Genomic DNA, 22,778 nt, shown 5'->3' on the forward strand with positions numbered 1-22,778 from the left:
TCTCACACCTCTGTCGCTTTCGTTGGCTATTGAATGTTTTGACTTCGGTTGCCATGGCCGAATTGGTTTATGCAGTGGCAGAGAACTTTTTCAAATAGGCTGTTTTATAACTTTTTTCAGAATAGTTTATTTAATCTTGACCGAATGTAACAACCAACATACGGGACTACAGCTTTCATATTTTCTGGTCGGTGCATCAGTAGTTTCTGGCATTACGAGCATTTTTAGAACATTTATTACCGGTAAATTGTACACTAATGAAAAAGCCATACTAGTCAGTGGTATCATTTCAAGTTGCGTATATTCGAGAATTGAAGATCCAATCCTGTCAGTTGACTATGGTTAATTCTCCCTTTTCGTTAAGATTGTGTCTTTTTCTCACCATTGTATTAAAGAGGACCGGGCATTTCCACCGAGCTTAACACTACTGAGTTGATACGCTTCATGTGAGTCACGGTTAGAGGAACCAATGGTTTCGCTGAACTTTGTTCGACTACTCGGAATGCTACAAAGTTTTAATAGTATGTCATTATGTAAACGCTCCTTTGAAGTGACAATATAATTATGGTCAATTTCGAATACATTTTAAATTATCATTTTAGAATATTAAATATATTCTAAAATAGTATCGAGCAATATAAGCTTTTCTGATTGCATCGAGGAATTTTCATACAATAAACAATGGAATAACTTATCTTCAATCCCTAGCCATTAAATTTCAACAGGCATATTTTAATATGTTCATTTCCGGCTGGCTACTTCACACAAAACCTCTTCAAATTGCAGGGAAATGAAGAGAGTGATTTCCAGTAGCTGAAACTTAAACCTGAATGAATGTGCTTCAATTGCAAGCAAGACCCAAGTCAGTAAAATAGTCATTAAACAAAGAACAACGTAAAATTTGTATTGATAGCACCGTGACAAAAAAGCGATGTTTTATCCTGTGCCCTGTAAATCACCTAAATTTCGTGTGTCTTCTTCACACATTAAGGTGTGTTGGAAAAATTCGGAACATATTTAATAGTCATTGAAGTTGAAACAGTCAACCGACTTTTTCCGGGATTATGATAGATACGTTTTCAATCAATTTATTATTGTACCAAAATAAAGAGTATTCCTTGGGATTCTATCGCGAATCTTGTTGTCTTTAACGGCCATAACGACTTCGCAGTATCGCAAAAATACGAATTAGAAATCAATATAATATTAACACTCATTTTATGTCCGCTGACTGTGGTATTTCAGAGTGATAATGCTCCATCTTTTCATTAAGTCGATGCAACCGCGAGGTGCGTTGAACGGAATTAAACGAATACCGCAAGATATTTTAAATGTTGGTGTCGGTCACGGATTGAATATTTTGCACAACGGAGTCATCCCCTGAAAAAGTCGATTCTTTCAACTATTTTTATCAAAATTATTTGTTGAAAAGCGGGAAAAAGTACAAATTGTTTTTCCTAACCTTCAGAATGAGTCAACTTTTTTCCGACTTGCGACAATTTATTGGGCATCGTAAGAAAGCGCGTGATCCCAACTTATTCAACATCCAACATTTGATGAATATATGCGAGACGAATGAATGAATGCAAGGAAATGGGGGCAATGTCCACGCCCGACTGTATGCGTCGCGCGATCGCACATGAGATGACAAATCACCAGAGTAACAATACGTGGTGACAAAGCCCAGAAAATCGTTCAGAGACTTCTCTCGGAAACGAAACACCTTGCTGACGAAGAAGAGTGGCCTTATTTGGAATCATTCTAAAATTAGATGAAAAGAGATTCGAATACTTTGGGATTCGATTTGGACAACCCTCTTATTTCTTAATAAAAGCATAGGTCTGTTATGTTTCATTCGTGATAATTGCGCAACCGGTAGCCTACTAAACACATTTAGCTACTGTTTTTCATTTGAATCAATTTTAAAGGTCGCTAAACGTTCGTTATTGTTTGTAAACGCAAATAATGCAATAAAAATAAATATGTAACTGACTGTAAGCTCAATGTAACAAAAAGTGAATTTTCACAGCTATGAATTATTGGGTATTTATTGAATGTGGTTTGTTATTTTTGCACCCCTATATTTGCGCACAGGGCAATTGAACCTGCGTACTTTTGCACACATAGCCAATTGCACCCATAGGCCTACATGTGCACCCACTGTCATTTGCAGCCACGGACATTTTCACCCCCGTCTATTTGCACCTGGGTACATTTGCACCCGGGTACATTGCACCCGTGGACAATTGCACTCACGTCTTTTTGCAACCACGTACATTTGCACCCACGTACGATTGCACCCACGTACATTTGCACCCATGAACATTCGCACCCGGATATTTGCATCTCTGGACATTTGCTCCCAGAAATGTTGTACCGGTAAACATTTACTCCCATGGATACCAGTCTTTGGAATAAAGAGGTTTTATTGCCATTTGCGCTGAAATACGAACTTCTTGATGTTATGAATTGTAATGAAGACAAACTCACTGCAGACTCGAACGCGATTAAATTAGATTTCCATTCATTACCTCAGATCGAGTAGAACCGCGAAACAGGCGGAAAACAACCCGCATCGGTATATGCGCCATTATAACGCAACAGCACAAAAGTAACAAACAGTGATTTCCCTACACCCCCCCTATAGAGGGTGAACACCCCCCCCCCCTAAAATTTCAAACACCCCCCCTAATTTTGAGGTGCGATTCCACACTGAGGGGTTTTAAACCGCAGTCTGCGGGCCAATTACGGCCTTTGAGTTTTAGATACCGTCTATTGTTACATCATTATCACAGTTTGAGCACGTTTATTTCGTAACAATTGAATTATTCCGGTATCTTATGTATACGTATGGGTATTAGGATTACACACTGCAGTATTTTAGATATCAGCCGTATATTAAGAAAGCTTAAAGATGTCACAAAACGAAAACTAGGCACTGAAAACAGACTTTTTTTAGATGAATGACAGCGTTTTTATTTCTTTATTGAAAAGAATCAAACTTTAGCGATTTGTCTTCTTACCAACAAAATATTTCAGTTCTGAAGGAATACAACATTATGATCAGTTGACGAGCTTATTTCAAAATTTAATTCATACAAAAGTCAAACAAACATGTTCAAAAAAATTAGAAATGTGTAACAAAACAAGCCATAAGTAGCCATTCATACAATGCCAGATTAGCAAGTAACTAGGGCTCACGTCAATCAACTTCGGGGGCCCCATGTACATCGTTAAATACATACCATTTTTTTAAGAATACAAATAGCCTAGTTTTATCTCTAATAGCAAATTAATTACCACCCCCTAAATTTTGAAACACCCCCCCTAAAAAAAAGCTGGGGAACATACTGGTAACAAAGTATGTGAACAACTTCTTTCATATATAAATCCTGCTTTCGTCACGTCGAAGTCGCTCTCTGTAATTCCATTATCTATTATTCTCTTCGTAACCTCGACGAAAAACGTTTCATTTCAAGTTAATATTTCATCAGAACCATAAATAGCAAAAAAATTGAAAAAGAAATTATATGCAAAACAAGGCTTTCATCAGACATGATGCACAAAAGTGAACGACATGGAACCCGAAGAGATGCTTTCATTTGAATCAACCGGAGAGTTGATCTAGTCAACTATGCAATTGCAACTTGGTCATTCTGACAAAACAAGGTTTCGTTGGTTGATTGGATTTTTTCTCCCCCGATTGAACTTGACTGCAACGTGCAATGTCTGCGTTCTGACCTAGGAGAGAAATAAATTGTACTCTATGCTACGTCTGGCGTCCGGCTGAAATGCAAGTTTTGAGATGAGCGAATTGTCATGTTATTTTCACTCCAACTATGGGATAAAATAAATTGAAACTGTTTGTTCAAATTCGATTTCTCGGTTGTTCATACGTGGAGTTTTTCTGAGATTTATCTCTCAAATATGTAGAAAGATATACAATTCTGGAGCCATTCGACCCCGGATTGATTTCATACTGAATGCATATTTGAGTAGGCTTACGTTCCGCCGTTTGATTGTATTCCGATACATGGTAAATGCAATAGTGTTCCGCCGTTGTGTTTCAAAACAATCTAATTTAAAACTTGTCTACCTGATATTTCTTTGCAATTCTTTTGAGACACGTGATAGGTATCTTGGGATTTTTCTGTAGAAATGAGACCCGTACTGAAAAGTATTCGCATCGCAGTGAAAATTTCTTTTTTCCTCTGTATTTCTGTAGTCCCCACCTATAATGGCATAAAATCGTCAGGAAATGCTTTTAAAAAGATGTATCAAATAATGGAATTGTGGAGGCTCGTCTTCATCAACATAGGCATTACAGATTTCAACAAAGTAGACTTACCACATTTTCAAACGGTAATGGTCGGTGTGGAATGCTCTGTATTCTTGGAAAATCTTTTGCCTTCCAATTACCCAACCGAGTAGATCTTTTGGTCTTGTTTTTTTTTAAGTACGGATTTTTTTCATGATTCATCCTTCCATTATTTTTATGTAAAGGCAATGTTAGTATGCCGTCTGTAGATTGTTGGCGGTTTTTCAGGCAATTTTTCCTTTGATGCAATGCGGAATCATCTGCTTTGGTGCATGACTCTTCTTTGGATGGTTCCTTTGGAACCGCTATCGTGCTTTCACAGCCCTTTTTGGTGAAATTCCAGAGCGGTTTTGAATTTTGCCCACAAGTTGGAGTTTTACCTCGATTTTGTGATGTACTGTTTGCTATTACGGGTTTGAAGAAATATTCAATAGTCTTTGCTTGAGTTTTTGGATTAAAAGTTTTTAGACTGATTTCTGTTTTTCTCGTTTTGGACACAGGTTCATAAACGTCTTTTGTACCATTTGGAAATTTAGCAGTATCCTGTTTTCGCTTGAGTTTCAAATTGGGGGACTGATTTTTCGTGTTTTCTGGTGTGACTTTACGTGTTGAACGTTTGGATATTTTGCCCGGTATTTCTAATTTCTTCCCGGTGTTTTGACCAAATAAACTTTCTTTGAAGTTTTGGGAAGTTGGTTGATTACGTGTTGTATGTGAAAATATATTCTTTTTACTTGTTATGGCGACTTTCCCCAATGTAACTTCTACATTGTTGGTGCTATTTAATATATTTGAAATTAGCGTCTTTTTTGATTCTTGAATTGTGCTTTGTGTATCATTATATTTACTCATACTAGCCGCCTTTTCTTTGTGTTGGTTCACATTTGAACTTTCTTCTGGTTGTGTATCAGACATTGTTTTCTCTTTATTGCATAAATATGTCTTGGAATATGTTTCCGTTTCACATTCCTTTCCCGCATACTCTGTTGGCAAACTGCTTATGTTTTGTGAAGAATTTCCAGAGTTTCGATATTCCGTGTCGGAATCGATTTCCCCAAAACACTGTCTCGTCAGCAGACCCGAGCATAGGCTTTGCAAGGTTGGAATTTCGTTAAATTGTTGTGTCGGTTGTGGTTCTGTAGCAAAACGCTCATTATTATCTGCAATCATATCTTTTTCTCGAATTCTTGATTTGGTATCCTCCATTAATTGAATAGAAGTTGGAAACTCACATTGCTGAATTATCTTCGGAGGTGGTATTGGCTTTTTGTCATTTCCTCCAGATTCAGTTCCCACTATTTTGGTATGGAGACTTTGTTGTGATATTGAGTCATTTGATGTCATTCGATTATTTGTCTTTGAATTTGTTAACAATTCACCGTTAACTTGTTCGTCGGAATTACCGTTTGCGCTGCTATTTATGATTTCTGATTCATCATTTGTTTCATGTTGGCCAAATATAGCGTATTTTGTCATCTCCTCGTATCTACTTGATGAACTAGGTAGCTCGATATCATGGCTTGTTGGTGTGTGTGTTTCCACAGCATTCGAATTCACGTGAAATAAATTCTCTCTAGGAATAGGTTTGAGGGTTTCGTTGATTCGTAATGTTGCATTCTCGAATAAATCACCAATACTCAGTGGTAATGTTTCTGGTTTTTCTTGCAATGGTGAGTGGCATTTGGCCTGAGGAGACTTTACAAATTCCCATATGTCGGGACTTATAGCTGGGCGTTCTGGGGATTGGGCAGTGTTGATATCACGGACTTGACTTTTCGTCTGGTTATCATGTATCTTTGAAGGAGCTTTGATCGTATTTTGTTGCACAGTTGATAAATTCCGGGGCTGGGGCTGTGCGGACGTTTGAGCGGAATTGTAGCGGAATGGAGTGAAATAGTTGAGTTGTTGTACGTTGCGTGAAACAACATGAAATTGTTTATAAGGATTCTGACGACCTATAACAGTATGAAGTCTTCCGTGCTGATGTGTGAGAGTCGGCTTAATTTGATATGAATTGCCCCGTCCCTACAAGAAGTATAAAACGCAAATTAGTTAAAACACAGAATACTGAGTAAGAAATATGCAATAAGTTTATTGTATTGCATTTTCTCACTTCATCGCGGTGATTTCAAGGAAAATAGATTGCTTGTAATGCAATTTAGAGTCAGTTAGCAACCAGACTTTCTCTGAATAGTTAAAGATACTACTATTAATGATTGCCATGTTATATTAAATTAGTTTAATTTAATTTTGTCATTTAATCACTTGAGCTATGTTTTGTTCTTAAAAATCTAACTAAAAAATACTACGAAACTACCGACAATATAATTTCCTTGACATGAAATTACAATACAATGAATTCTAATACACTCAACATTTGTCCCAGAATTGAAATATTGTTTGGTATGCAAGTTATAGCGTTCTAGGAAATACTACTATTTTCCACTTTTAAAACTTTGTAGCACAATGAAAGCAGGTAGTACAGCAATAGTATTTATTTCAACTCGATCTATTAATACACTTTGTTTTCAATACAAAACGCCTCTCACCTGCACTGTTCGAAAGATAACGCCAGGACGCTGCGGATAAACTTGTGAGTTTGCAAATCGTATGTCGCTTTGATTTTGAGTCGCAAAACGAACAGCTGGACTTGAAATAAAATTTTGTAGGTACTGCTGTTGGTGATTTTGACTTCTGGGCGTCACTTGGCGAGTTATGTGATGAGAAATCGGTTGTTGCTGTCGAGTCAAGTTTAAATCATTAGCAAATCTTATTCCCGCGTTCGTGTAACCTGCGGGGAACGAGGCACCACGGTTGAGGTTGCTGCCTCCCCTCTGGATCTGTACGTTTGCTCTTGGTACGTTTCGATTTCTAGATTGCTGCCAAAGACCATTCAAGCTTTCTTGTTGCGTTCGCTGAGGCCGAAGTTTAATACGTGGGTATTGATTTGTATTCATATTTAAGATAACTAAAGAAAGATTTTGAAAAAGTCATAATTGTTATTCTTGCCAGTCACAATATATATATATATAAATACTCTGTCACATAAAAAAGACAAATGCGATTCTACAAATCTCTTTTTTTCTCAATTATTCCCACTATACACTTGGCTACCTTTTGATGTTGTTATCTGGAACTGACATCTTCCAAACCATATATTACGCAAGAAAAATCATCTACTCGGTTAAGTTTGACAAGTGTTAGTAAAATAGAATAATATTAGAAACATATTCCAGGTCATTTTTATGTAGAAACTTATCTTTATTTCCTTCAAGTTTGCAGCGTCCAGGAACTTTTTTTTTTGAATAATTTCTTCGTGTAATCTGCATATTTTCGCCTATCTTATCTTTTTTTTGTAGTAGCCGTAGTTCTTTATCTGTAGACAAATATTGTTATCATTGGATTCTTATATAACACGATTGGCTCAAAATATGCTGTTTGATTTTTCCGTCGTGCTGGATTGTATATGTTCAAGCCTAATTCATATGTTAACCCTAAATACATAACGACGATATCACACGATTGAATACTTTTCTAGGTGACTATGGTCAACATATTTGCGAAATAAAGGATCATAAGTACGCTAGCAACTTGATTGCATATTTTCCATAAAATTGAACCCCATATTGATAATAAGGTCCCACTTTTTATGTATTTTATGTATAATGGTTAAAACCGCGTGATCAACCACCCATGATTTCTCCCGATAATGGTGTTCGCTTAATAGCAAGTTGGTCTAAGTTACATGAAAGTCAGTTGATCTCAAATTATGAAAAAAACTTCCTTAAACTTCAGTTCAACTACTATATTTAGTGTGGGTCATGAATAGTTGTTTTGTGAACTATAAGGACAACTTTAAAGAGTAATACAAGTTTAAAAATCATTCTCTTTTGTGTCATTTGGCGACCTAGATACCACCAATTGGCGTGATACATTTCCCTCTCGGTCCTCAAATCCTGGCATATTTATAAAATTAAATAAAACAACAAATTGAAATAATTTACTTTCATTGGCAATTTTTCAAACATTTAGATATTACATTAGTCGAATCAATTCCGAAAAATGATTTTTTTGAAATGCTATTTGTCATGGTGATTTGTCATGAAGTATAGTAACATAATTAATTATTCGGAAATGTTACTCGTTGTACATTTTTTACGACATGTCCAAAGCGGAAGGGAGGGGGCGGAACGGGTGACAAAATTTTATCGTGCATACTAATTACACACTAACTACAGTCGTCAGGTATTTATAAAACAATCTCATTTTTACCCTTGATTCCTGGTTGGGTTATAAGAAGCAAAAGACACAAAGTATTGTCTAGCATTTGTGAAAAGTAAGACCTAGTGTATATGATGAAGTTTGAATTAATTTTATTCAGTATTATCTTAGCGACTGATATTGTATCAGGTTCGTTCATATCATTTTCTTTTTTATATTTTGCATTTGCCAAATAGTGTGAACCGCATCGCGCATTATCAAGTGTTTGCATTTTGTGCAATTTAAAAGATTTTTATCATTTCACAGCGATCTTATGTTGGACATGTACAAATGTAAGCAGCGAACAGGAGTGCAGAGATAATGGTCGAGCCGTACAGTGTCCTGGAAAAGGGGTATGTGTGTGTTAAGCTTTGATTGTATATATTTTTAACTCCCATCGTTCCGAGGGATCAGCAAAGTGGAATTTGAAGAGTGTGGGATCTATAACCGCAATATTGTAATTATTTTTTGATTATAGACATTCTTCTAATCAAAAAAATTTCGATACACTCAAAACTGTTTCGTTTCCAGATATATATATAATTTCATTTCGCTTAAAAATGTTTTAAGGATGCTTGTCAAATTGAAGTACGATACGAAAAAGGATGGGGAATACACCCCAAGATCACGAAACGATGCAAGCAAGCATTAGCATGTGAAAACAATTTTAAGCAAGTAAGTGAATTAATTTCAGAATCCAGAATTAAGTTACATCAAATCCCAAACTTATTCGAAAAATTATCTTCTTCTAAGTTTATTCGTAGTAAGATGCTAAGCCCCCAACTAAGATAAAAGCGTGGACATCAGAGTCCCAGATGGTCATGATATAAATTGAATTCATGTATAAAAAAACAACAACTAAATATACATTATTGTAGTGGCTCATCATAGAAGCTGTTTGCATATTGTATATCCATCTGGTAAATCCTATAATATAAAAGTATAATAGTTCGGAAATTATTGCGCATTGATGTCATACAATACAGAGAAATAAGCAGTGCTCCTCTAACTTCGTATTTTTAATATCTACAGAATTTAGAAGGACTAAGAAGATCAAGTCAATGTAGTCCAGAGGCATCTAGTCCTGTTTGTAGATGTTGCTGTGAAACAGACAGATGTAACTTTGATGCTCTAATTTGCTGGGATGAACGTAAGTGTATATATTTATTTACATATATTTTATTTTGTAAATTCAGAACATCCATGTGTAATAAACAGATCTTTTGCCCTTTTCTGACTGACCCAAAATGCGTACTGTCTGTATACTTCCATAAATGCATTCTTCTAACGTTCTATATACCGAAACCTGTTCCTTTCTGTCCAACATTTCACGAGTTGGCGTTTTACAATTCCCTCTGTTTTAAACCAACCAGTGTTGAGGTACAATATAATTCACTGATTGAGTGCCATGTAACTGAATGTTTTGTATTTCCGAGTTCCAACGTGTAGCAATTCCATAGCACGAAACAAATAACATGGTGTTCATAAATCCTGCTCCCAAATTCGATAAATTTAAATTTTGTTACGTTACCGTCATACCAGCGGTAGATTTCTCGACTATAGCAACATTAATTAAACACAAATAAATTCATTTTAAGCAAAACATTGTCCAAGCCTAAAAAATGGCCCAAGAAATGGGAAAGTATCATGTACAAACGGGAAAGAGGTTGGGAGCAGATGCAATTTTCAATGCAACGAAGGCTTCAAACTGAAGGGGAAAAAATCAGTAACATGCAGTGAGTAACTTATCTATTCCGGGAGTATATTGTTAATATTACCGCGTTCATTTGCTGTGTGTTTTAATGCTTGTAAAAGAAGGTAAAATAAACGACTCCAGAAAATATAACTCATACTTTGATTGTCATAGCACGAACTAGGATATTATATCGATTTTGGTCATCACTAAGTGTAGCGTATCCAGCCGAAATAACTATTAAGAAAAAGGATGGAAATAATGAATTTTCTTACACTTAGGACCGAACCTGAAATGGAACTCGGCACTTCCTGAGTGCCAACCTATAACTTGTCCGGGCTTACCAGCTACAATCATGTACGGGTCTGTAAAATGCAGTAAAGCAAACCATTACTCAAGCAGATGCACGTAAGTGAAGATAAGGTGACTTATGCACTTATTTGAAATTGAGAGAATTGAAATTTTAATATCGTATAATTGTGCAGAATTTCCTGCGAACCAGGATATGAGCTATCTGGTTCCAGAGTTTCGACGTGTAACAAAATTGGAAAATGGACACCAACACCATCAGTTTGTCATTGTGAGTATAGAGGTTTTTTAGTTAGTATATATACTTCTCATTTTGTTTATGGCAACGAATCGTTTATAATTTTTCATTGCAAAAACATATACATTCATTATCAATTATTTTCTTAGAGATGTTCCAAACTGAGTTCAACATCTCACATCTACGTCTAGTATATAAAGTAAATATTGAATTTTATTACAAAGTTCACATTAAAAAGATGTTCATAAATTTCATAGCTAATTTTTGCAAGATCAATCATGACTACATAAAGAACGGAGCTGTGACTTGTTCGAAAAATAAGCAAATCGGAAGCATTTGTGAATTCTCTTGTGATTCTGGGTATAACTTAGCTGGAGAAAGATTTTTAACGTGCAGTAAGAATTTTTTTACTTTTCAAAATAAACAAGCCTCTGTTGTATTTGAGAGAAGTCGCACTCCCCAATCTGCCTGTAACGTTATTAAACTAGATAATCCCGCCAAAATATTTATTCACAACTGTTTGGAGTATGTCTTACAAGTCACAATGTTGTCTATCTATTCTGGCCAAGGTACAATCACTTGTATGCTAAATTATCTGAACTAAAATTCAGCTTTTCATTGTAAAATCAAAATTAAAATATTATATATCGCAATGACAGTTCAACCAAATATGGCAAACCATTTCTGGACTCAGAGTAAGATTCTGCTCCTACGGATCCCCGAGTAGACTAGTTAGTATTCGAACGTGATTCGTTTGATAAGCATTCTATTTATGAATTGGGATATCTTGTAATTTTTTTTGCACTATTCTTCCTATTTTATAGCCGATGCAATGAAATGGGACTTTCCTGCACCCAAATGTGAGGCAATATCCTGTTCTTCATTATCTCGCAGTTTCCTGAATGGCCTTATAACATGTTCTCTAGGAAACTCTTATCCTAGTAAATGCAAGTGAGTATGTTTATTTCATTGCAAAATTAATTTTGAGTAGTTCTGTACATATGGGTTCTTCTACCCCAAGGTGGCATAGAAACTATTATCAACGTGTTTATCGGACCATGTTCTCTTACGAAACCCATCACTCATTTGTTGACGGTTGCTATTTACCTAAAAGATTAATATTCACGAGTAGCAATTTATCACAGTACTATTGTACCTTATCCAAACATGAATTCATGGAGAATGAAATGTCTACACAGCGAGTTATTCATCAAAATTCATTTCTCGGAATGTTGTTTACACCGATTCCCTATAATTCCTTGATTTGCCTTGATATATTATGTGAGATTCATATCAAACACCCATTATTGCCCATCGAAATGTGACGCCAAAGAAATACTCGGAATTAAGATCAAAGCGATTCGTGGATATAATACAATTTTTTAATTTAGTCATCAATAATTGAGCAATTTTTTATTTCGGTTAGTATGATTTTTCAATTATAATAAATTTCATGGATCATTGTATATAATTTAAATTCAATTCAGGTTTGCCTGTCGGGAAGGTTTTATACTTTCGGGAGAGGAAAACACAGAGTGTACTGAAGATGGAACATGGTCCAATCCCGTACCGTCTTGTCAAAGTAAGGTTTACATAATAATTTGTGAAAATAAAGTCAATTGGCTTTTGCCACTCTTGGGGGCCGTTTTCAATGTCAAATTGAACATGAGGTATTTTATTTTATTATTTGTTTTGATTCATACTTGTAGGAGATGGCTGCGATCTACAACTTCTGGCGCTGACAAATGGATTGCTGAATTGTTCGGATTCGTACAAAGCTGGGAGTAGTTGTAAGATCATTTGTGAAGAAGGATTCACGCTTGTCGGGGAGTCTACGTTGGTTTGCAGTAAGATACCTATCGACCATTCTATTGTTGATATCTTAGAAATTAATTATGAAGTTGTCAAGTATTAGAATATTTGACAAATTAAATGATAATGTGTTTTCTAGTTTTAATTATTTTTTATTATCATCCAGTGAGTAACTTTGCAATTTTACTTTTCCGCACCAGATGATGAGTTTGGTTGGGATGGTGAACCTCCTAAATGCGTTCCTACAGAATGCCCGCATTTGAAAATCAACCAAGGATCTATAGAATGTTCACTCGGCAATGCATTTACAAGCATTTGCAGGTAGGCTTCCGAAGTTTCTACTATACTGTAATGAACCATTTTTATATTCTAGAAGTATTTCCTTATAGGATATCCATTGTAGTCATGAGAATGTTGATTTTGTTTGTGCAAGCTAGATCTTTATTGTATCCATAATTTATAGGATTTCGTGTGATGACGGTTTCAAGTTGCTTGGACCATCGACAACCACATGTATTAGAAATGGAAAATGGTCAGCGCCTTTACCTGAATGTGTTGGTAAGTATGATGAAATAAAAGCTATAAATTAGTTATTCAACAAACTTCTTATCTTTTCCGTATGCTTACATTAACATCAAGGCTTAGCTGTTTGTGTAAGTCAGGCATTACAATTTGCTCGTAATCTTTGTCAATCAAGAGCAGTAATTTTGAGTATTGGTGAATATAAAACTTTAGGTATATAATTACAATAATCACACAATGCGGCCAAACTAATAGTTCGTGTGTGCGATAAGCTCCGGCGATCTTGTCATCTGTGTCGCTACCTCGAAATTTTTCTTTCTTAATCAAAATTTTATAAATAACATCTGTAAAAACCTTCTATTCAATTTAGTTTCAGTGACAACATGTCCATCATTGGAGGAAAGCTTAGAAAATGGTTTGGTGGAATGTACTGTGAAGAACCAGGTTGGAAGTATTTGTAATTTCAAATGCGTGGAAGGGTACAAACTTGATGGAAGAAACAAAACTATGTGCAGTAAGTAGATTTTTGAGAAAAGTCAATGCGATGTTTCAAATTATTAAATTTGTGCAATGTAACAAAGCGGTGCAGGTGTTCACATAATTGTATCAACTATATAAAATACCAAATTACATACAAAAAATCAATTCTCTCGTTTTATTTTATCGCCGCTCAGATGAATACCCGATTAGCGCCTGCGTTAACTGTGAATCATTTTCATAATTGATGGTTGGAATTTCGTAAATATATCAAACTAAATTTGATTTGTTTTTGCCACAGAGTCATCGTTGGAATGGGATGATGAACTTCCCCTGTGTAGAGATATCCGTTGTTCTAATATTAAAACTGATTTTGATAAAGGATTTGTGAAATGTACGAATGGAAATAGATATTCAAGCGTATGCAGGTAACAAAAAAATGACATTGGAGTATAAATGTCTTGAAACGAGCAAACGAAAATTTTCTACACATACCTATCAGCGTATATAGCTATTATTTCTCAAGCCTACTGCTATGAATACTGCATTAAGTTTCATTAAATCTCGATATCCTTCCAGATTTTACTGTCAGCCTGGTTTTAAATTGAACGGATCATCAGAAGCGCAATGCGACGGTTCAGGATATTGGACACCATCTGTTCCAATTTGTGAAGGTATGATAAATTAAGTAGTCCATTTTCAGTATTATCAATGGATTTTTCGATCAGTCATTTGTAAAATACAAATTCAATATCTTTTAATCCATTTCACGAATATATAAATTTCCACGATCGATAAAATATACTCAAATTTGCACGTTCTCGTTCAAATATAAAAGAATTTTCAAAATACTTGTAAATTTGCCTAACTGGTGGAAATGAACAGTTATGTCTCTCAGGTCAATTAGAATCAGTTAGTATTGCTGGTTACAATTTCACCTAACTGCCAAAGGATTCGCGGATTCGTCGTGAATTACCTTGTTCGCTTCTTTTGTGACCATTTCTTTTGACAAATGAAAATTCAAATTACTAGTCATTTCTGAATAAACTAAGCATTTTGTCCATACCAGACAAACATATTACCGATGTCGTCTGTTGTATAGACAATGTTTTCAATATAAAAATATATAATTATTTGCAGATGCTTACTGCCCGGCAAGTCGTAAAATGTTAGTCAATGGCAAAATGGTTTGTACTGACGATGGAAAGTTGGGAACTAAATGCGAATATATTTGCGATAAATATCATGATCTGGTCGGAAATTCTACGCGGAATTGCATCTCTACATCAGATGGTAAATTACGATGGGATGGAGACGAACCTCATTGCGAGTGTAAGTGACTGTAATCACACAAAATAAAAAATATGTCACTTGCAGAATTTTTATGAAACAAAGCTTTTTAATGTCATGAAGCTTTTTGACACAATAATTTCGAGTAACATTTAAGGTTTAATCTCATGCCGATATCTATAACTGCGCGCAGTATGTAATAAATAGTTACATATTATCAAGGCGCAAAAAAGTTCGTTCCTATAAACCGCAGTAGGGAATCAATGGCTGCTCACCCGAAACATTTTTAGAGTGAAGGTTTGAAAACGCCTCGTCACAAAATATCTTTTACTATTACTTTTTACTATTTATCATGATAATTGTAGGTTTCAACCGCAAACATTGTTTGTGTATTTTCGTGTTCAACTTAGATGAGTTAAAGAAGGGATTTTTATTTAGCGTATCTGTTGGATTCAATCTACCCTACTATAACATTGGTGAATTCTTGAATCGAAATTTAAATCGAATCTTCCTCTGCTTTGATTGAAACATTTGCTATTTCAGCCAAATATTGTCCATCAAGCAGAATATCGGTGGCGAATGGCCGTGTCGTGTGTACAGATGACGCAAAGCTAGGATCAATATGTGAATACATCTGCGAGGTAGATTATTATTTGGTTGGAGATGCCACTCGTAAATGCATCCCAAATCCGAATGGTTCTGTCGACTGGGACAAAGAAGAGCCATACTGCGAAGGTAAGCTAGACGCATCATTTGTTAAGAAATATATATGATATTGTTTACTCTTTCCCTCTGAAATATTATTAGGAACTTGTAGTTGTTTGGTTAGAGAGTATTTTTTGGAACCAACACTTTCATTTGAACAGCCTGTATTTGTTGTAGATTTCAAACAGTCATGAGGATGAGTCCGATTGAATTATCGGTAACCTTTGTTTAGTATCAAACCAGTATGGTTATTTGTCACAAGGCAGAAAGCACATATTTAAAAAATGCTTTTAACAATATTTTATTTTGATTCCCATTTCAGCCGTTCAATGTGAAACCCAGGAACGAATTCCCCACGGTATAATTAAGTGTTCAAAGGAAAACAATGTTACATCGACGTGCGATTTCAAATGCACAACGCCATACTACAGTTTGTATCCACCCGATCTTTCAACCAATATGTGCATGGGTGATAGCGAATGGGATAAACCCACACCATGTTGTGCTCGTGAGTATGCATTCTTTTTAAACACTTTTTGACTTTTGATCAGAATTCATTATCGAATATAGAATAGGTTGTTTTGCAAAACAAGCTTTGATTTAATGATTCATATTTAATTATACTTCGTACATATATTACTTAGTTCTCACGCAACAACTACGAACGTCGTTGATTGCCATTGGAATACAAATATTTGTAAAAGTTGTACAGTCAGAAAATATCTCTATTATATAGTCATAATGAATGGCTCATTGGTTAGTGCGTTGAAGTAATTAGAAGTCACTTGTGTTGGTCGACGTATTAGTGTGTGAGAGTGTGAAATTCTAATCAAATAGTTGGTTATTTCATATATACACATAACTATTCATAGGTCCTTGTCCTCCATATGCCTTGATGGATTTCGTTCTGATTCTTGATTCGTCTTCATCGATCGGCGTAGAAAATTGGATGAAAATGATTGATTTTTTACAAGATTTCATGGAGTAAGTCGGTTATGTTATTGGGTGGATAACTGTCATTTATCACTTCCGATGGTCGTTTTTTCATACGACATGAATATTTAGGCAACTTTATGACAGGACAATTTATTTTATATTTTGGAAAAATTAGTTACTCAAATTACTTACTACAAAAATTAATTGAGTCATTATTATTTTCAGAGATTCATAGAGATAACGGATAATCATGTTTAATATATTGAAGTTCTCACTGACCTTTTTTGTTAAATATTTGAATATTCTAAATCAAATAGGGGACATTTAGGTAGGGGTAATTTCGTCTGGCTGAAATTGTGGAGGGAGCCTGCTTCTCAATGGAAATTTTTTTTTGAACCAAGTCATAACAACGTAGTGTTTCCGAGATGAATCTAACTTTGGCAGCCTTTGTAATTGAAGTATTCTTAAATCCTCTTTTTGATTTCAGTGATTTTCTAGTCAAGTACGATGGTACAAATTTTGGTGTTTTGCGTTACAATAGGAATGTCGATGTGGATCAACAGGTATGTGGATAACTGCAGCATAAAGTAGAAATAATAACCAACCCTTGTTTGACTTTAGCAAATCTTATAGACTTGTTCACAAATATAACCGACCGATTGATTGGGATGGTTTAATTCGTATCATTTAATGACTAGAAAGGTATATGACAATATGGTTGTAGTACATAAGTACATAATTGCATCAGCGAACTAATAGATTAACCGAAAAAGCCATATTTCCACCTGTGCAATGTGGAAATATTGAAATATATGATAAATAAATGATTCAAATGCTCTACTACTCAATCGTTTCAGATTTTACTGAAAGATCATACTGATGACATCCAACCTATTTTAAAGAAAATGGGAGATCTGAAATATGATGGATCAGGTTGAAAATACATTATATTTTGTGAAATAAAACTATTGAATGTAGCCCATCATGACCATGTGTATAACGACCAGAAGAAATAAAGATAATGCTCTCTACTCACAATGTTGTCACGTAATGTCTGATAGCGACTCCTGTTGGCAATTGATGGTGGTCCAATCCTCACCCGATCTTGTAAATAGAACTGTTATATATAACTGGCCATCGATATCACTTATCGTTTAGATTTAATGCGCCCTTCTCGCCATGTAAACTGAGCTGAGACAGTCTGTCGGACGCTCTCTCGCGCACCATTAACGTTCAAACAGTATAATTGACGTCCGATCATTTTCTCATAATCCTAAACTAATTAGTAGACTTCAAAGTTGTTTAATTACTGGTTTAATTGTCGCGTGCTGGCCTTCTCGTTAACGAAAATGTCACACTTCGGCTTGTCATTTATATTTTGTTACATCAAAATTATTTTCGCGCTGGATTAATACTTTTACAACTTGATTTAAATATTTTGACCTGGCGAACAGAGTTATTTAAACTTCTTAATTAAAATGGCGGCTTCGTAATCTTTTGTATGGGCGTAGTACGTAGCCATAAGAAAGCACCAATTTTTTCGTCTTGTTCCTTTTTAATGTGTATTTTGGTGGATAATATCGAAGTTATGAATGAGTCTTACTCAAATAGTTCACTAATTTTTATTATTTTCCATTTGTTCAAAGGAACTTTAACTGGAAAAGCATTGAGATACGCTCTAGATGTTTTGTTAACAAAAGAAAATGGAAATCGAGAGCACATTAAAGATGTTTTGTTGGTGATCACAGACGGAATGTCTCAAGATCCGGTCGAGGAAGCGGCACAAAATCTGAGAAATGCTGGAGTGGAGGTTCGTTTTAGCTTCACTGGAAAGGGCTGACACTGCTTTTCTCTTATATTTTCCGAATAATGTTGATTTGCTCTCGTAATATAAAAATACATTGTGCAAACTCATACGTCATTTAGGGTGTACATGACAATAAATCTTACATGCAAACTTATTTCTCCAGACATTCGTACTTCCCGTCAAACCAAACCGAGGATCGTTAAATATTGAACAGCTCCGACACATCGCAGGCAAAGAAGAAAACATGATTATGGCTGCAGCGGAACTGGGATTCCAAGCGTTGACGGCTGAGTTTTCAAAAGATTTGGGAGTTATTATATGTGGTGATCCGTGCGATCATGCCGCTCCAGAAACCCCACTTGACAGGCTGGTCGCCTTCGATGCAATGTAGACAAAATAAATTTTATAGCATTTTTGTAATGTTTAATGATATTTTGAGACTCAAATGTGTCTAATATTTATTATTTAAAATTGAGTTTTCAAAATATGTTATCTTAACGTAAATCATTGTGATTGAGATCTCGGGTTGTTGTGGCGTTTATCGAATAAGATTCTTTTATAAAAGTGAATCATCGAGGTAAAAGTTGCAGGAAAACTAAAAATTGTGTCCATATTTTTAAATGTATCTGATAAGATGTTTGTACCTATATTATTTGAAAATGACTCAATCACTAAGTGCAGACATGAGTAACTCATATTTGTAAAGTATTACCTATATATTTTTTTTATTCATAATAAAGTTTGCTATGAAATTATGGCATATATTTTGTATTGATATTTGTATTCATAAGCGATAAGATGTAGCAAGTTCGCCTGTACTTTCACATAAATGTGACGAAAAGAAAACTAAAATTAAGGATATAATGTTCGATGAAGTTTTATATTTTTCCATTGTAAAATTGGAGTTAATTTATAAGAGTATTACATATAGCACAAAACCAAGAATGTGCTCAGCTCAATTCACGCCTACAACTTTTTATTTTCGCGTGGTTGATGCTGTAATACTTTGCTCAGTGAAGAAGCTATTCAGTTGTGATCTGGATAAAAGTCAGTCTTTATTTCTCTACGTAATCATTCGTATTTATTTGTAGTGAAGATATATAGATGTCTCTCCCTTCACACTATACGGCTGCGGTGCGGTTAGACTAAATCGTCACTAAAGGATATCAGAAACGACAAATATATAAACCTGGGGAAATATCTAAATATACCGATGTCTTGCAATAGTGAACAACCAAACTTTTGAGTACAATCATAGTAAGATAAGTTTAATGTTGATTGTTTGTAAAAATACACAGTGCATGTCACAGAAATTTATAAACTTATTATAGAATTGTGATACAGAAATTATTTTTTCAGGTTTTGTCCAGAATTCATTTATTGAACAAATATATATATATATATACTCCCATTGATTATTGCCAACGAATTTTGTTGCTTATATATATAACAATCATACATTATGACAGGGAAAATTGTAATATATATACTTAGTTTGAACATTCGTCATCAATAATAAAGTTCTAGTAAATTCCAAATTCATTTGTATTTAATGAATATCTTCAAAATTATCTAATTTGGTTTTAATTAAATTTGATCAAGTAATTGTTAAAAAGGAATTATAATGAAGAGAAAAATGTTCGTTGTACTGTCAACATTTACTGAAGACCCTGTTATATACTAACGAATACATTAGTAATATAATACTAAGCAATTGATGAGAATCAGCATATCGATTTTTACCACCAACTCCATGTTATCTGGTTATTGTCCCGGATGCAATCCTAAAAACAAAAAGTTGCATCAAAATATTTGGTTGAAAAATTGAATATTACATTGAACGTTGTGAGCTATTTTAATCGGTGTATGCCCCTTACCGCCATTTTTATTAAATTGTTATCGACGAACTAATACAATCTAAAAATTTCTAGAATTTATGAAAACTTCTAAAATCAAAAAATAAATAAATAAATGGAAGTGAATGGAACTAAATTCCAGAAAATATTTCAAATTCTCGTATTCAGAGGCTTCTTAAAAAGTTTTAGATGATATCCACCGAAAACGGAATTTATATATTATAGATTTCAGTGTTTAAACCGTTGAAGTAATTTAAAATAAACGTATAAGAATATTTACCGAAAATATTTTACAATATCCAGGAAATTTGGTACAAGACTCTGTCTTAGACAAGTAATACAAAAACGTTCGGTAATTGACGTACGGGGCCATGTCGAGAACATGAGACACATCCTCCAATACCCATTCGAGAGCGTCTTCGCCATATTTTTCCTGCATGAAATATTTTCTTAGTTAGAACGAATTCCAGTATTTTGAATTTCGATAATTTTTCGTAAAGTAAGAACAATGGCATAAACAGTTAGGGATGTTGGATTCAAACCTAGCCAGCTAAGGATGATTTCTTAACCGATCATGACACGCGCCACAAGGTGTAATAAATTGAGTCGGAGTAGTTTTGAACAGAAAAAACTTGTGCCCCTTGAAACCAAGTAATAATATAATTGTGAGTGTATACTTGAGTGGATTATGGATGAAAACTAAATTTTGTAACATTCTGGAGTTAGACCATAATATGCATTCTGATTGCAATTTGCATGGGATTACCTGGGTCAGTTATACACATTGCTATATATAAATATATACTATTATTTTTTGTTGTTGACATGTTTTGCAACTATGAATACATATATAAGTCAAATATGTACGTACTATGATCATCTCAATCAAATCAGCGCCACATTCATCTATACCTTCAGTTTTTTGACTGCTTAGACTGGTCAACATTGTCATAAGCCCATGCGGAAGGCCTGGTGGACCTGGCGAGTGACAACCTAGACAGAAATATTTATTGTGTTATATATTTAATTTATACCCTTTGACTTATCATAACAAATGCTCATATGTTTGTCAACAAAGAGTGCAACGCGGACACTGAAAATCAATTACCACAACATAAAGTTTATCAACAAACGTTGGAAACGCATTAAGTCGCTGAATATTCCGATACAAAATTTTTAAGATCAATTTACAGATCGGATAGTCTTCATGTTCGTTTTTTTTATATTTTATTCTGATGTCATACTGATTTTCGCTGTATGATATACCTCATCCAAAAATATATATTATTTTTCAATTCCATTCGAGATTAAATGACAATGATATACTGCTATAAATAAATGGCATAAATATTATTTTAGCCTCCTTTAAGCTTACCGTCTGAATCTTTTGCGAAACACATCGCTATCAACACAATAAGACGTAAAATTTCTTCAAAGTACATGATAAAAGCGCAGATTTATACAAACCGTACAGGCCTATACTATACGAGCGACAAATTAAAACTGAAATCATTAGCGGATAAAATTATTTTATAACAAAATTTTCTACATCATTTTTGTAATTAAAATTAAAGATAATTTTAGGTCTTATAATATTTTACCAGTTTTATTCTTGGTAATGACCAGGTGTTTACATAGCTATCAGTTTCAGAAATCCATGGAAAAATATGTAAAGCTTACGAATATTTTGAACAATTTAATATTAGATGAGTGTTATGAATGACTTGTGTTGAACCCAAATTTTAGTATTTTCATTTATTTCTTCAGTAATACCAGACTTGAGGTGAACGCAATTTACACATAATAAAAATAATAAGTTTTACTAATGCACGAAATTATCGCAGATTATTCAAACCAATTTGGTCCAATTTACAGCTTTCTCAACAGTTCATGACGATTTCTAATAAAATTGGAAATTCTCAAAAATGATAATTAGTACTATGTCGCTTGTGTTGCGGGTTTATAAAATATTTAATATATGCTTAGTATTAATTGTTATATTAATTATCTCTATAGTATCAAAAAAGTCCTACTCATCCCGGATATGTGTTTATTCGGAAGCTTTTATTCTAAACTGAGGTAATTGGTAATCCAGGTAAACTATCTGAAAAGTTGGATGTTGAGGATAATTGTTATACCTTGCATATGGCGGGACACACAGGTCATACTGTGATTGGAAAAATAAATTTGCTCTTTTTTCGAATAGGTTAAAACATCAGTAATAAAAACGTTTTAAATTCATGTATTTATGCAATTGTAGCAGTCGGCTAACCAATAAAATTCAACTAAATAATGTTTTATTTATTATTAATCGAGCCGTCTCCCTTCGCAACAATCGGGTATTATGACGTCACTTATCTGATGCCATAACGTTTTTATTTCAGCCTTGAGCTTCATATATTGATGGATTTTATAAAATCTTGTATGACGTAACTGTTGGTGGATCCTCACAAACGAAATAGCCGAGGGGCCCGCATCGTCTAAATGCGGCCCTAGGTTGTTTCATTATTAATACTTTTTGTTAATTCCAACTTTATTTTTATTTTGTAACTGGA

General features: G+C 34.4%; 3 protein-coding genes across 3 annotated transcripts; 1 reads left to right on the forward strand and 2 right to left on the reverse strand.

The window, feature by feature from the left end:
- Nucleotides 1–3,453: 3,453 nt before the first annotated feature.
- Nucleotides 3,454–6,367, reverse strand: LOC120337749 (uncharacterized). The gene is made up of 3 exons (XM_078117252.1): nucleotides 4,349–6,367; nucleotides 4,097–4,232; nucleotides 3,454–3,741 (listed from the first exon to the last, which is right to left on the reverse strand). Exons 1-3 carry the CDS (start codon nucleotides 5,792–5,794, stop codon nucleotides 3,629–3,631), a joined length of 1,695 nt encoding a protein of 564 aa, XP_077973378.1. The 5' UTR covers nucleotides 5,795–6,367; the 3' UTR covers nucleotides 3,454–3,628.
- A 2,237-nt stretch (nucleotides 6,368–8,604) lies between these two features.
- LOC120337748 (sushi, von Willebrand factor type A, EGF and pentraxin domain-containing protein 1-like) lies at nucleotides 8,605–19,127 on the forward strand. The gene is made up of 24 exons (XM_039405627.2): nucleotides 8,605–8,728; nucleotides 8,846–8,931; nucleotides 9,149–9,253; nucleotides 9,611–9,728; nucleotides 10,177–10,314; nucleotides 10,553–10,679; nucleotides 10,757–10,851; nucleotides 11,076–11,213; nucleotides 11,643–11,769; nucleotides 12,306–12,400; nucleotides 12,528–12,665; nucleotides 12,831–12,951; nucleotides 13,094–13,188; nucleotides 13,523–13,666; nucleotides 13,931–14,057; nucleotides 14,209–14,303; nucleotides 14,770–14,961; nucleotides 15,463–15,654; nucleotides 15,947–16,132; nucleotides 16,497–16,608; nucleotides 17,048–17,123; nucleotides 17,418–17,493; nucleotides 18,207–18,370; nucleotides 18,531–19,127. The coding sequence occupies exons 1-24, from the start codon at nucleotides 8,671–8,673 to the stop codon at nucleotides 18,756–18,758; spliced, it is 3,033 nt and encodes a 1,010-aa protein (XP_039261561.2). The 5' UTR covers nucleotides 8,605–8,670; the 3' UTR covers nucleotides 18,759–19,127.
- Nucleotides 19,128–19,277: 150 nt separating this feature from the next.
- LOC120337750 (uncharacterized) lies at nucleotides 19,278–21,728 on the reverse strand. The gene is made up of 4 exons (XM_039405629.2): nucleotides 21,599–21,728; nucleotides 21,095–21,216; nucleotides 20,504–20,656; nucleotides 19,278–20,151 (listed from the first exon to the last, which is right to left on the reverse strand). The coding sequence occupies exons 1-4, from the start codon at nucleotides 21,663–21,665 to the stop codon at nucleotides 20,107–20,109; spliced, it is 387 nt and encodes a 128-aa protein (XP_039261563.2). The 5' UTR covers nucleotides 21,666–21,728; the 3' UTR covers nucleotides 19,278–20,106.
- Nucleotides 21,729–22,778: the final 1,050 nt, after the last annotated feature.

This window comes from Styela clava, chromosome 10 (assembly GCF_964204865.1).
Source record: "Styela clava chromosome 10, kaStyClav1.hap1.2, whole genome shotgun sequence".
NCBI classification, from domain to species: Eukaryota; Metazoa; Chordata; class Ascidiacea; order Stolidobranchia; family Styelidae; genus Styela; species Styela clava.